At 47.8% G+C, this 14008-nt stretch overlaps 7 protein-coding genes across 7 annotated transcripts; 4 read left to right on the forward strand and 3 right to left on the reverse strand.

Annotated features, from left to right (window-relative positions):
* Positions 1-48: 48 nt before the first annotated feature.
* BT62DRAFT_1081744 (uncharacterized protein) lies at positions 49-1340 on the forward strand (the record flags this gene model as incomplete). Its single annotated transcript, XM_043179702.1, has 6 exons — positions 49-157; positions 224-543; positions 615-674; positions 732-747; positions 809-845; positions 882-1340. 6 exons carry the CDS (start codon positions 49-51, stop codon positions 997-999), a joined length of 660 nt encoding a protein of 219 aa, XP_043032672.1. The 3' UTR covers positions 1000-1340.
* On the reverse strand, positions 945-1340 carry BT62DRAFT_939218 (uncharacterized protein; the record flags this gene model as incomplete). Its single annotated transcript, XM_043187682.1, has 1 exon — positions 945-1340. A coding segment is annotated over exon 1 (182 nt), but the record flags the coding sequence as incomplete, so codon positions are not given.
* A 178-nt stretch (positions 1341-1518) lies between these two features.
* Positions 1519-2046, forward strand: BT62DRAFT_1081745 (uncharacterized protein; the record flags this gene model as incomplete). Its single annotated transcript, XM_043179703.1, has 2 exons — positions 1519-1720; positions 1781-2046. The coding sequence occupies 2 exons, from the start codon at positions 1519-1521 to the stop codon at positions 2044-2046; spliced, it is 468 nt and encodes a 155-aa protein (XP_043032674.1).
* A 1469-nt stretch (positions 2047-3515) lies between these two features.
* Positions 3516-3814, forward strand: BT62DRAFT_1014267 (uncharacterized protein; the record flags this gene model as incomplete). Its single annotated transcript, XM_043178183.1, has 2 exons — positions 3516-3539; positions 3587-3814. 2 exons carry the CDS (start codon positions 3516-3518, stop codon positions 3812-3814), a joined length of 252 nt encoding a protein of 83 aa, XP_043032675.1.
* A 320-nt stretch (positions 3815-4134) lies between these two features.
* BT62DRAFT_773708 (putative alpha-amylase) lies at positions 4135-6504 on the forward strand. The gene is made up of 14 exons (XM_043182239.1): positions 4135-4376; positions 4428-4536; positions 4586-4769; positions 4817-4937; positions 4987-5025; positions 5083-5191; positions 5240-5349; positions 5399-5551; positions 5606-5748; positions 5795-5798; positions 5857-5945; positions 5998-6216; positions 6269-6293; positions 6342-6504. Exons 1-14 carry the CDS (start codon positions 4344-4346, stop codon positions 6480-6482), a joined length of 1479 nt encoding a protein of 492 aa, XP_043032676.1. The 5' UTR covers positions 4135-4343; the 3' UTR covers positions 6483-6504.
* Positions 6505-7429: 925 nt separating this feature from the next.
* Positions 7430-10834, reverse strand: BT62DRAFT_914410 (P-loop containing nucleoside triphosphate hydrolase protein; the record flags this gene model as incomplete). Its single annotated transcript, XM_043183910.1, has 9 exons — positions 7430-7764; positions 7825-7930; positions 7988-8112; positions 8163-8440; positions 8493-9080; positions 9143-9574; positions 9623-9685; positions 9734-10222; positions 10314-10834. The coding sequence occupies 9 exons, from the start codon at positions 10832-10834 to the stop codon at positions 7430-7432; spliced, it is 2937 nt and encodes a 978-aa protein (XP_043032677.1).
* Positions 10835-11417: 583 nt separating this feature from the next.
* Positions 11418-13894, reverse strand: BT62DRAFT_914428 (putative Xaa-Pro aminopeptidase P; the record flags this gene model as incomplete). The annotated part of the gene is made up of 15 exons (XM_043183911.1): positions 11418-11530; positions 11580-11629; positions 11681-11849; positions 11904-12025; positions 12072-12181; positions 12233-12273; positions 12325-12402; positions 12453-12514; positions 12561-12760; positions 12807-13325; positions 13376-13407; positions 13455-13486; positions 13538-13619; positions 13670-13738; positions 13789-13894. 15 exons carry the CDS (start codon positions 13892-13894, stop codon positions 11418-11420), a joined length of 1785 nt encoding a protein of 594 aa, XP_043032678.1.
* Between the last annotated feature and the right edge of the window lie 114 nt (positions 13895-14008).

The raw sequence follows: 14008 nt of genomic DNA on the forward strand, positions 1-14008 counted from the left end.
GTATGCCTTTGTCTATCGTACCTGTTCAGCGCTGTTCAACCGGGTGTCATGTTGGCCATCGGTATCTTCATGAACAACGAGGTTGGGCTTGATGGACATTGGTTCACCAGAAATATCGCCACCGCCCTAGGATACTACGCTTTTCAATCCGGTGCATGTACCATTATCTCAGGCATGTAGTCCAGTATTTTCGCTTCGACTGTACTCATTCTCTCTAAATTAGATACCCACGAAGTTCTGGGTGATTTAATTACGAAAGCTCTCCTCAGAGGGGCTCTCATTGTCCTGACTACCATACACGCTCAAGATTTTCAAGATGTACCTGGAGATCGCATTCAGGGCCGTAAAACGTTACCTATTGTAGCGCCTGTGGGGAGCAGGATAAGCATGATCCTGTTTCTCCTGACGTGGTCGATGTGGCTGGGGGCGCTATCAACTGCGCTTTCTCATATTTTCCTGCTATCGGCTGCGGTAATAGTGGGAAGTCGCTTCCTCTTGTTTCGCAGTGTCCCTTCAGACCGTCTCTCTTACATCCTTTACAATGTGAGATGACTTTTCACCGATATTGATCGTGTACATTGATCATTGTGTTCATCAGGTGTGGCTTTCTTCAGCACAAATTCAACTATTCCATCGTGCTTGACAGTGAGACGGAGTTTATAAATTGGGGGCGAGTACGACTTGACTTTCCTAGTCGTTGTAGATGTCACATGGTCTCTGTGTTCTTTTAGTTCGCGGTTTGGATGAGTACATTGATAAATTGTAGAAATTAGGACAAACTTGATATAATATGGAACTATATTGCAAGCCTGTTCCGTAAAATTTCATCAGGGCCCAGATGCAATGTCAGTCGTCGTTCTGGACCACTGATCCATCACCAGGGCCTTCGATGGCGGGATGGTCTCTTCAGTCTCCGCAGCGGACTCGCTCCTCACCAATCGTCACACCCTCAACATAATCGCCAACCTTCTAGGCTTTCGCTTTGACCCGAAAAATTAGATGCCCACAGCAGCCTAGCCGAGACGCATGTCGGGATAACTACTCATTGCTTAAAGAACAGTTTCTAGGGCCTCGCCAGCCGAGGTGCTCCGCGGGGAAGTAGTGTTGCACCAATTCGCGCTGCAGCTTAGCAAAGCGCCTCTGTGAGGCCCTGATTCTCATGTGTGAACCACGGCTATTTAGCAGGGGGAGTTCCCTTTGGCAGCGGCGGGGGCTAGAGGCCATTCAGCGCTAAATCGCCGGTGAAACAGGCTAAGTAGCTTCTTAGGCATCATGTCCTCACCTCTCACCTCTTTCGAATTTCTCCCTTGCCATCATCCGGGATCAATTCATGGTTCCATAAGATGAGAAACAATATCTATTCGTACCGGTGCAGCTTAAGCCTTGCTGCTATTGGCTGACATAAGATAAAGTGTGAGTGTCTCGGCTCTCGATTCTTTATACCTTTGTTCATGGCCCAGTATTCGTCATTATGGTAGTCAGGTAAAACAGATGTTTATTGTAAATGCTACCTGCTCTATGAGCCTTGATACTCAATTTGGCTTGGTATTGACAGAGGAGACGGTACAGTTATCCGATCTATTTTGCCCTAATTCGCAGCAGAAAATCGTTTTTCCTCTTGCTGTTCAGGTGCTGAATAGCATGGCGTATTTTATCAGCCTGCCTTCTGTAAATTTAGTAGAAAGGCGATTTTGGATGCGAAACTGGTTGCCTCCTGCCGGTGTGCTTTGTCAGATATTTGACACTGCATGAGAGGAAAGACTCGGACGAGAATATCAAGTAGACAGAATCCCTCCCTTACCGGCACTGGTAGCAAGTTTGGGACTTGAAGATGCTGGAAGGGAAGACGAGGGAGGGAAGGGCTGGACTATCGGGCCCAAGCTCATGGCAGTTCGTCCGGCCATATTGGTGTTTCTCACGAGTGGTCTTTTCAATCGACCCGTGTCTGGCAGGATCGACTTAGCTGCTGTCAATGTGAGGCCGGGATCATTCGGGTTCGAGAGCGCAGGCCACGCGCAGATTCAGAAGCATCATCGTCATGGTTGAAGTTCGATGTGTAACAAGTCACACTCCTTCCCCTTATCAATTTCTTTCCTGCGTACTTATCCAGCGCAATAAGATAACGATAAGTACGACACTCAGTCGGGCACAGCGGTGGTGAAAGAACTGTGTATTGGATAGTAGACTGTACCTAATTATTGGAAATCCTCGGTGTTGCGCAGGGTAGACTCCAGGCTGGTAAGGCCAGATGGTATGAACTTGTTACTCTACAGCTCCTACAGAGCTTGTATTTACACTCCCCAGGATTATATCTAGAATCTACTACAACTTTCTCTTTCTCTCGAGCTTACTCATCAGCTCTCGGCATGATGCCAGATTGCCCTTTCTAGAACTTTCCAGCAAAATCCCAACACTAATAAGATAAGGATAAGTACGATGCTATGGAAGGAGTAAGTAAAATAAAGAGAGGAATGAAGGTATACGTACCTCAGTCGGGCACAGCAGTGGTGAAAAGACTGAGGTACATGGATATCTACAGTTATAGTCGATCGGGAAAGGACAGGAGGCATATGTATATATATGGTAAATAAGAACGAGTGACGATCGAAAGAGTGATAATCAACGAAGTAAAACACACAGGTATATGGACGGATATCCTCCAATACAGCAATGAAAATTATCATCCCTTGCTAAAACAAGCCTTTGAACATGTCTCTCAGACAAGCATCCTGTGTGGTGTATTGGTTAGTACATGCACGTCTCCGATAGGTTCAACTCCCATCTACAGGGTTTAGTATTCTGCCGACTTTTCTTTTTGCAAACCCAAAACAGCTTTTTGAGTGTTCTTCGAAGAAGCCGCTCCAGGATTCCAGGAATTTCAGCATTGTTGGCAGTATATTAATCATTGAATTCATGGCACAAGTTGCCTCAAGTCAACCATCCAAGAGGCACGATGTTACAAGGATGCTAACGAATATAATTGGCAGGTATCAGCAGTACATAGAGACTCGAATAACTGTGACAGATGCCTTTGGCCAAGGAGCCAAACATAGCCAAAACTTTTGCTTGGAAACTTAACAGAAGATTCAATCGGCTGGGGGAGAAACGTCTCCAGAGAATCCGGGAGACGGCTGAATGTGCCGAGCCTCCGCAGAAATCAATTTTCACAGTGATGAATAAACATGTTGGCTATATAGCCTAACCATAAATTGATTTGTACAAATCTCAGGAAAACATTAGCGGCTCAGGCTACACAATTGCACATTACATGTACTGAGTTCTATCAAGTTCTAACTAGCCGACCATTGAGTTCAGGTTCAGGAATCACATCCAGTACCTGTTGCCGGCGGCAGCACCGAATTTCGTGGGTGTTTTCTTCCCATTGTATATGCCTGCATACACCAGAGAGAAAAATTCCTAGCTTCATTCTATTCTAACCCACAAAATTAATGCAGCAAGAGTTAAGAGTCCGGCATAAGTAATTTTAGTAATTCTCTTGCTCAGTACTTGCCGAAATGCCTGGCTCGCGGCTTGATCCGGTCAGGAACATGTCTCCCATCAAATTTTCTGGAGAATTCTCTCCCAGCGGCCAAAAGTTGGCCGAGACTCGGCCTGGGAGGATCCGTCGGCAAAGTTGGAGTCCGTATTGAGTTTGGCTGAAGCCCGGTCGTCATCCTCGCGATCGAGTAGCACCACGTCCAACAATGAATCGAAATACTCTAACCTGGACCCGCTTCCTGCAACCGTTTACAAGGAGACTCCCTCCGCCCTGCAACGGCCATCGCATGGATTTTGCAGACGAGAAGGTGACTAGCATGGTAACCAAGCCCTCCAACGACGAGACTCGTTCAGGTATAGGCCTTGATGATAGATAAAAAATTTTGGTGTTCCAAATCGTTGCTCATTGCGGAAGGGGTCAATGCTCAGTGGGCGCAAGATTCTCCATTTTAGGAGAAGTGTCATTCGAACACGCGGCATTCAGTAAATATCTGGGTATGAATCAAAGGAAAGCGGGAAGTCGTCCCGCGAAAGCTGCTAGAGGATGACGGTAAGTTTTTTGAATAAAGGCTGTCATGCGAAACTGACTGGTGTCGTAAGGCATCTAACCTGGATACCATGTTGTAGCGAATCCATTTGCTTCAAAGATATTTTTTTCCTCGAAGTCTACTAAATTCTACTGATGGTAGCCTCACATATACTTGGATTCTTCCGCCACATAGCCAACCTGAAATGGACTTTTTCACGAACGACGTCATCACGTCATTTTTTGTCGAAGGTTTTCCGTATATAATAATGGGTGCAAGATTGCTAATGTTGATTTCTTTTCTCCGATCTCTACAACCATGTCCAACGATATCGAGCAGAATTGCACCATGGTGAGTCCAGCTTCGTTCCTCGAGCATCGCCGTTGAGCGGTTTGCTTTCAGATACAGGCTTTCGAGGCGAACTCTGAAGGAGATTACCTCCACTGGAGGAGAATTGTGGATGTATTGCCAGAGCTCGCTGACATAGGGATAACCGCTATGTGGTTGCCTCGTATGTCCTCGAAAATGCCTTGGCCATTTGATATTAACATTTCCGTCAGATCCTGCAAAGGCGATTGGCGAGGAGTCTGGCTACGACGTGTTCAATTTGTATAACCTCGACCACGTTGATCATCAACTCTCGATGGGGACCAAGTATGGCACAAAACGGGAGTTATTGCGCGCTATCAAGAAGGCTAAGAGGCACGGAATTGTTACATACATTGACGCGGTGATAATGCAAGCGTACGTGAGCGCCTTTCGTTTTCTTCTTGTCACTAACCGATGTGCAGATTGTGCACAGAGAGAACCGAGAAACCTGCTACTACTAAGGTAGTTGTTACTGAGGTAGATCCTACTGAGGTAGATCCTGATGATAGAACCGAAGAGGTCTCCGGTATCGTCGGTACCAAAGTGCGTGCTCGCCAACGTTCCGGCCTCTTTTTCTAACCACGGTTATTAGGATTGGGCATCCATTCGTTTGCCCGGGAGACATGAAAAGGTAGGGTGCCTGACATCATCTTCGTAAACTAAACAACGCGTTTACGCGCTATCTCAGTACAGCCTGGATAAGTTGAACTTCGACGACCTTAGGCGCTTGGATTATGGTGCCGGTATGGACTGGGCACAGAGCGTCGTCGCCGAGAGTAGCCAGCATGGCCAGTTGAGTGAGTGAATATCATCACTTTGATGATTTCGATCTCACTGTCGTGTAGTGAGTGCGGATACCGGCGACAACTATCCATTTGAATGGGATATGATCGACTGGGGGAATTGGATTATCAAGGAGACCGGTGCTGTTGGATTCAGATTTGGCCCCATCAAGGTAGTGGGAACTCTCAGTTACATGCTGTGAAGCTCATTCATGATCGTAGCACATGGACTGCCACTTCGTAGCCGATTTCATCAAGTCTGTACGAGAGAACGCCAATGATCCTAATCTGTTCGCTGTTGGAGAGTATTGTAAGGATGACTTGAGCGACTCGGAGGAGGACTTGGAGGAGTACTTGGATTCTCTGGGGACGCAGGTTCGTCAACCGTAGTATCAGATTGAATGTGATAAGGCTCATGGCATATTTCAGTTCAGTATATTCGACACTTTGTTACATTACAACTTCAAGGAAGCCGGAGATAGAGCAGAAGAATATGATATGCGAGCGATTTGGGACTCTACGATTGTCCAGAAGAGACACACCGTTGCGGTAACGCTCGTCGACAATCATGAGTATGTTCCGGTTCCTTCATAAGTTCGTATTCTGATGGTTTTCTAGTACTGTAAGCATTGTAGCAATCACTTTATTCATCCTTTTTCTGAGAGATCTATGTGCTACAGCAAGTCGGTCAGAAACTGGAAAGCTGGGTATCGCCGGCGTTCAAGCCCCTTGCGTATGCTTTGATCTTGCTGCGACCATCTGGATATCCGTAAGCCTTGGCTACCTCTTTGTAATCATCATCTGATTCTCCTTTGATATAGATGCGTCTTTTGGGGTGACTTGTATGGAACGGAAGGAGATAATCCCCAGCAACCGGTGCCTCAGCTTGACGTTATGATTCGTGCGCGCAATCTTTACGCCCACGGCGAGCTGAGGGATTACTGGGACCACATGAACTGTGTGGGGTGGGTAAGAATGGGCAAGAGTGATGAAGGACAAGCCGGATGCGCTGTTGTCTTGTGTAACGGGTCTAGTGAAGGGTTTGTGATAATTTCACGACCGTGATATTTTCTTGGGCTGATTGATTATTAGATCAAAGCGTATGGACGTCGGCAAGGTGAGTTACATCATTTCAATTGTTCCGGTGGTTACTGATGATTAGCAGGAACACGCTGGTGAAAAGTGGAAAGATTTACTGGGGTGGTACCAGGGCGAAATCGTCATTGAAGATGATGGATGGGCGGAGTTCAAGTGTTCTGCTCGAAGTGTTAGTATTTGGGTGAAAGAGGGAGCCGGGAAGGAATGAAGTGATACCCTTAGACTTAGGGATAATGGCATTAAGATAGATATCAGGTTGTCTCGTCGGCACCGACTTGTAGATACATAGATGTACACTGGGAGCAATTAAATAATATATTTGGTCCATCTTCGACGGCAATCTTACCTATAGGGGCAGATATCCCGAAGAATTGAATATTCATTGAGAGCCCTGTGCGAGGTAAACGTAGTTACGTAAGATAATTTACGAAGAGGGATCCAAAGTCGGGGGCCTAGTCACCCAGGTTATTTTGCGGGTGAGAAATACTGAAGGACCCTCAGATATCAGCGTCGGTCTAGCTACATGTCTCCTTGGTGAGTGGAGAGAGTGCATTGAATTTCGTGGCTTTACTGGCTATTCCGGTAACCTCAGATCTCTTCTCGCAGTCCCAAAATCCATTTACGGATGCTCAGCGATCCTTGCGTGGCTTACCACAAATGCTGTATACTACTATTGAACTTCCTCTTAATTGCTAGATAGCTTGAGGTTCCATCTCTATTAATATATATAACAACTAGATACGATTCCCAAGTGAAACACATCTCCCTTAAGCACCAGTGGCAAAAATGCGCGAATCGGCATCAGCCTGAATAGTACACGCGATGGACTGCGAAGACGGGTTAGGATGAGAAAAACCAACACTAAAGAGAGGGCGACATCCTGTTCCGGCCTTGTTCACGAGCGGTAGGGCAAAGCACTACGCACCCCTGGCGCACTGGGTGATGGTGAACTGACCGCCGACGCATTGGGCGAACCCACCATCGATGCAGGCCTCTTCCCCGGTGGTGCATGAGGCCGAATCGTCTTTACCCAGACGCCTTGTGGTTGTATCAAGAAATGGAACAAAATCGCAGCAGTTTCAGCAAATTCGATATGTACGGGATGGAACCGTATTAGAAGCATATTTTCCTAAATGAGATTAACAAACAGCAAGTTCAGTCCTCCTCTCTCAAGACCAATCCATCACCGAGGCCTCCGTCGATTTCGTCGGCGTCACTATCCGCGAGAGGGATAGCATCACCTCCTTCGCCCACGCTCACGATTAGAGCCTTCAATCGCGCCATGGTCTCTTCAGCATCCCCAGCAGCCTTACTCCTCACACCCTCAGCAAAATCATCCACATTGGCCTTCGGGTCCCACGAAATCCGGTGTCCACGCCATCCACCCTTGATATGAATGTAATTCATGAACGACCGCCATAATGGGTCAAGGGCCAATACATCTGAGTTGCCGATGACAACAAGAAGGGCTTGAGCACGGGTCACAGCGACTACGAAAAAGGATGAGGTGTTTCAAAAGTTATGTCAGAGGGGGGGGGGGCAAGACGTACCATTGAACCGATGTGGACTCGCGACAAACCCGAGAGTCCGCCGAATGTCTGAAGTAATGAACTCTGCATTACTCCGAACGGTGGACATGATGATGATTCGACGTTCCTATGGTTGGGCAATGAGTTACAGTACCTCGGTGCTAAGAAAGATTATTTGGATTACCTGTCCCTGGAATTCTTCAACACTCCCCACACGAATATCACTCAACTTTGCATCTCGATGGAATAGATCGAGGATCTTCATCCTCTGGGCATGATATGGGGTAATGACAGCGATATGCTCAGCACCTATGATCATTTTCATTGAAACCATGATCACCGTAGGAAGAGGTACTTACGTATTCCCTTCTTCGCAATCAACGACGCACAGTACTTCTTCACAAGCGTCGCCTCGCTAATATTGAAGAACGACGGCGACGACGACTCCCTCTGGTCTCGCCCGACCACAGAGTGGAAGACAATCGGGAACCTCTTCGTCGGGAGCTCATCCGTAGTTTCCAGGCTCTTCGTCAACAAGGGATCACCGCAAGCTTGAAGTTGGTTCCCGTAGAACTTTTCGTTCGGGAACGCCAGAATATCAGGATGAGAGCGGAAATTCTTGACGAGCTGCATGATCCTGGACAAGGCTGTAAAGACATGTAGAACAAAAAAGAGAAGAAAACACGTACGTGACACCAAGTCCGCCACTGACGCCGCCATCCCACGGCGACAAACCATAACACGGTCTTTGCATCAGCCGCGCCAAATAGCTCTCCTTCAGCCCCAAATCCCTCGCTAGCCTCGAATGGACAATAGGGCCCAATTGTTTCAGGTCTCCTGCCAACACTACATTGGTATGTTTATTCGCCAAGCCCTTGATAGGTATCATGATCTCCGGTTCCTTCCCCTGGCCCGCCTCGTCTATGAAGATGCACGTGAAATGACCTAGTTTCACACCCAAGTCGGGAAGAGCACCAGCAGAGATGCATGTCGAGACAACCACCCGGTACTTGAGAACTCTTTCTAGGGCCGGCATCGCAAATACTTCGTTGTCGTTGGTGAGGGAGAATTTGCGGAGCGTCTTGGGGAGGTCACCGAGCTTTCGGGTCATGGAGTTCAAACGGAACACATCTGTCGGACCAAGGTGCATCAGCTTCTGTGCGATGAGGTCGGCGGCAGAGTTGTTCGGCGTGCATGCTAGGATTCGGGAGTTGGGATCACGTTTGAGGAGCTGCTCTATAGCTTCGACAATGGTCACCGTTTTGCCTGTACCTGGACTGAAGACGACACATTGATCAGGCTAAGCATGTAAATGGCATGCCGCAGGCGGTACACTTACGGTCCGAACACGATGAATGGCACACTTCCCCTTTGCTGATGTACGATAGCCGCCACGGTCTCCAGCTGTTCCCTGTTCCTTCCAATGTCACGGTTTAGAGGTGCGATCTCTTCCAACATAGCCGAGGTGACAGGTCTCGCCATCGTCAAGTGTTCAGGCCCGGGGAACAGCAATCGAGCAGGATCGTTCTTATTAACCAAGGCACGGTGCATTCGACGGAAGGATAGACGATTCAAGACGAATCGTACATCAAATTTGGTTCCGCGATACGTGTTGAAGTCATCACTTAAGCGGAGACTAACGTGCCTCATGGCCACACTATGCACCCGCCCTTCAAACCAGGTTTTATCCGGTTGCCCGACAGGACGGATAAGGATGAAGTCTCCAACGACGACAGATGGCCGACCTTCGGACAGGCCTTCTACTTGAAGTCTAGACAGGGTGAGCAGGAACAAGCAAAGCATCAACAGAGATACTCACTCATATCTGGGGTACTTTGCTTTGATCTCGACATTTTCCATCGAGTAGTCGTCCAGATCTAGCCTGTAAAATGATGAGCAGATAATTCAACAAGACGACGTCCAAACAAACTTCATCTGCTGCTCTTCCAGATAAACGAGCGTCTGAAAGTGCTGCGCGTACGTGGGCGTGGTGAACGACGACGGTAAAAATTGCTTGACATCCTGCAGGGCAGACTTTTTCAAGTACCCTTCTGGAGTGTACAATGTTGACACAAGTTTCTGAGGAATGTCAAATTGGGGAAGCTTGGACACCCATTTCGTCGGGGTCCAAGTGGGCGGACGGAGGCTATGTTTGATTGGGCCGTCTAGCTCGATGTTACGACACTTCCGCTGAGTATAGAGTGCCTTGGGTGCGAGTTGTTTATGATCAGCAAGGTCGCCGACGGTAGCGCAGACCTTTCGCTGGATGACAAAACGGCGGCGCTGGGAAATATCGAAGAATACTAGTTCTAGGGTATCTTCAAAACGCCCGGCATAGGATGGATGGAACGTGATAAAGATCTTGTGAGGTTGGCCGGAGCGTATGAATCTTGACGTTGGGGCCACAGTAACAGAAAACCTATCAATAGAGTACCATCAGTCTCAAAAACAGGAAGATTGTCGTTCAGGGAATAAGACGAATCCCCTAATACGGCTCATCGAAGACTCACTTGTCACCGGGCTCATCCTGCCTCTGAGAAGAAAGCATCCTGCATTTCGTCAACGAAATTGGTACGGCCGTATCATCTTGATTCGTCCTTTGAACCAGTGCTACGACCATCGCCGACTGTTGCTTGGCCTCATCAATGATTCCAAAGTCGATACCCTCGGGGCCGGACACGACGATACCATACTTATCTCTCTGAGCATCCTCCAGGGCCGTCTGCAATCGTTCTTGGACCGTATGCGTCGCAATATGAGCCTGGAGTTCGTTCTCCCGATATTCTCGACTGGGACGACAGTGAGGACACTGTTGCTTCGTCCGAGCACCCGTCCTCCGCCTCGAAACAGGAGGTTGGATCCCCGCAAAGATTTGCTGATGGCGTCGGCCATGTATATGGCTTTCATAGCTGTATGTGTAAAGAACAAGTCCGCAGCTGCACTTGGTAATGTCATGGCGTAGCTTGCATGTCCCTGGTGGTTGTCTGCACCCGCTGGAAGAGACAGAATCGTAACACCACCCAGCAATCATCATGGATGCAGGAGCAGAGGCACGAATACCGCGCACTTCCCTCGTGGGTGAAAAAGACAATCACAATAGCCGCAGAATAAACAATAGTAAATGTGACGACAGCCGCCCTGATGTCGATGAGTCAGCAAATGCCTAGAAATTGATTGGAATTGAGATTGACAGGGCCATCGCAACAGTTTGAAATTACTAGAAAGGGTTGTAAATCTCCGTGAGCCCTCATGACTCTCGTTATCACTCTGAGCAATAACATTGATTGAATACCCATGAAGATAATAAGGTTGCACTTCTGTCGTGTTTCGGACATCAATCTTTAATTCTATCGGCTTCAGTAAGTATAATCGGGGTTTTGAGCATCAGCTTCCCTGATTCACTGCAGCAGAAAAGAGTCCGTCAACGCCAGTCAAAAAGATAGCACAGATGTCGTACCACAAGCTCGTCGGAAGCCCATATCCGAAGCATGTTGCCTCCCGAATAGTCCCATCAATTAAAAAGTCCGGAAGTATCGCATTCCAGATCAGTAACGAGAAAACGAAAACCAATCGTAGATTCCTTCTCCACTGTAAAGATACATTCCGTTGCCAGTTTAAATGGGTGAACACTCCCGCTCCAACCAATCCAAAGCGTGCTTATCGTCTTGCAACAATGGCGACACCTTCTGCCAGACTTCTTCATGATAGTCATTAAGCCATTTCGTCTCTACGAGAAGTATCAGCGCTTGGACATCATATCTTATAGGTTATTGCACCTTCCACAGTCAGCAATGTTGTGTCCAACAGTTTCTTGTGCATCGGACACCTACAGATCGATAAGCAACCGGCAACCATACAAACGTAGATTCCAACTCACATTGTAACATGCTCAAAACCCAGGTAACCCTTGTTGCCAAAATTATTCGGCGTCTCGACCTCCTTGACCAATACAATATTCTCTATCCGAATACCGAACTTGCCGTCGGCATAGTAACCAGGTTCATTCGACACAGTCATGCCAGGCTTCAGTGCAGTCGCGTTCAGATCTAAACATATGGATGTCAATTCAAACTTGGAAGGCAGAAACAGAGGGAACTGACTGATGCGTGTACCAATACCATGAGGTCCTTCGTGGACATTGAGGAAGTGACCTACTCCGTGACCCGTACCGTGTCTGTAGTCGAGTCCATCTCGCCATAGCGCTCGTCGGGCCCATGAATCACTAGAAAGGTAAATGAGAATCTACCAAGCATCTAGCAGAGACATACATAATATAGCCAGTCGTCCCATTGGGGAACACAGCAGTATCTATCGCAATATGCCCCTGAAGAACCCGGGTATTCGCACGGATTTCTTCTGGTTTCGGCGTGCCGAAGTGCTATGCATAACTTGTTAAGGGTGATGCTTATACAGGACAAATACCACGTACCCATGTCCGAGTCACATCAGTCGTACCGTCGAAGAATTGAGCTGTACAATCAATGCAGTCAGCGATACGCGGAGATGGTTATCCAGACATACCTCCTGAATCGCACAAGTAGATCTCTTCCTTATCAATTATCGCAGAATCCTTCGAATCCGGAGAATAGTGTATGATGGCTGGCACAATCAGTCATTCTGCCACACATGAAAACCTGCACGACTCTCACCAGCATTGGAGCCAGTTGACGAGATCGTGGGGAAGCTCAGACCTTTGAAGAGAGCTTGCTCACTGATATCATCAGCCAACACTTTGACGCTGCAGAAAAGGGACTCACGCTCGGTACTCTTCCAGTTTGCTTGCAGCACCCCACTCCGAAAGTTTTTCGCCTCGGTTGAGCTGATCTTCCAGCCAAGAAAAGTATTTCACCAAAGCTGCGCCATCACGGATGTGACTCTGCCTGAATCCCTCAAGCTCTGTAGCGTTTTTGATCGACTTTAATGAAGAAACAGGAGATGGTAGAAGAACATAGTTGTCCTGAGGGACAATTAACGACATGACATAAACTAAACCAATAGAGTACCTTTCCAACAGTCTCGGCTACTGCCAAACTGGATTTGCCCGTGATCAGAACCTTGCCTTCCGACTTAAACTCTTTCAGGAACGTCCAAAATTCCTCGTATGGCTTGACATCGACATCCGCCGGGGCACCATTTTGGACGAACAAGGTCGCACTGTCCATCGTGATGACTGCGTATGCAAAAAACACCGGGTTGAAGTCGATATCCGATCCGCGCAGGTTATACAGCCAAGCGATTTCATCAAGGGCCGTGAGTACGATCGCCGTGCACTGTTTCTTCCCCAACTCGTCGCGTAAATGGGTAAGCTTCGATTCGTGCGATTCGCCAGAAAACCTCTCCTCGAGATGGACGATAGGATTCTTGGGTCGTGCGGGACGATCCGTCCACACCTGATCCACCAAGTTTTGAGGTAGGGAAACAAGCGTCGATTTTCGAGGTGACAGATTCTTTGAGAGAGAGGAGGCATCTTCAGCGGTGATAAGTGTCGCGTCGATACCAATCCTTGACGATTCTTCGAGATGCTGCTCTGCTGTCGAGGAATGGTGACCAAAATCAGAGAGTATATACGCACCTTGGTCAAGTAATCTTGCCACGTCGGTACATCTGCACAAATGTAAGTTCGTATTTTCCCTCAAGACAAGCATACGTACCAGGTAGACCCTGTTTCATTAGCTTCCAGTTCCTACAGAGCATGTCACTGATTGACCATCATCCACGAAAATATGCTATTCACTTGTCCAACTGGCTCTCTGCTTGCAAGAAATATCTGCCGTCAGTAAATAACAAGGCATCCTTGGGCGTGATGATTGCGCATCCTGCCTCGACACTCAGCGCAAAATACAGCGAATATCGAGACAAATTATACCAGCAGATCCAGTAAATCCAGATATAAATGCCCGCCGTTCGTCGCATTCCGCGATGTATTCACTGCCATCTATTCGTAGTCATCAGTGTGCAGCCGCACAAACATAGACCACCACTCACGTTGGTCCTCGCTCACAACGACGTACACATTGACGTCGTTCTCCTTCTTCCCCATGAGCTCTCTGAGCTTCGTTAGCCTCTCGGACGTGTTCACAGTCGCACCCATGGCTGCTGCAGACGATGAAAAGCGAGGTCTTGACGTCAGAAAACGAAATTTTTGACAATAACGAAGGAGCGACATGTACTTCAATGCGATATTCGTGGCCTGATAACGCGAGAA

Source organism: Guyanagaster necrorhizus (genome assembly GCF_019112545.1).
Source record: "Guyanagaster necrorhizus MCA 3950 unplaced genomic scaffold BT62scaffold_88, whole genome shotgun sequence".
NCBI lineage: Eukaryota > Fungi > Basidiomycota > Agaricomycetes > Agaricales > Physalacriaceae > Guyanagaster > Guyanagaster necrorhizus.

Excerpts from the sequence above, each read along its gene's own strand:
- BT62DRAFT_773708 (XM_043182239.1), top strand. The coding sequence starts at position 4,344 with ATGTCCAACGATATCGAGCAGAATTGCACCATG. Across the intron at positions 4,377-4,427 it reads TCGAGCAGAATTGCACCATG|ATACAGGCTTTCGAGGCGAA; the intron begins GTGAGTCCAGCT and ends GTTTGCTTTCAG. Across the intron at positions 4,537-4,585 it reads AACCGCTATGTGGTTGCCTC|ATCCTGCAAAGGCGATTGGC; the intron begins GTATGTCCTCGA and ends CATTTCCGTCAG.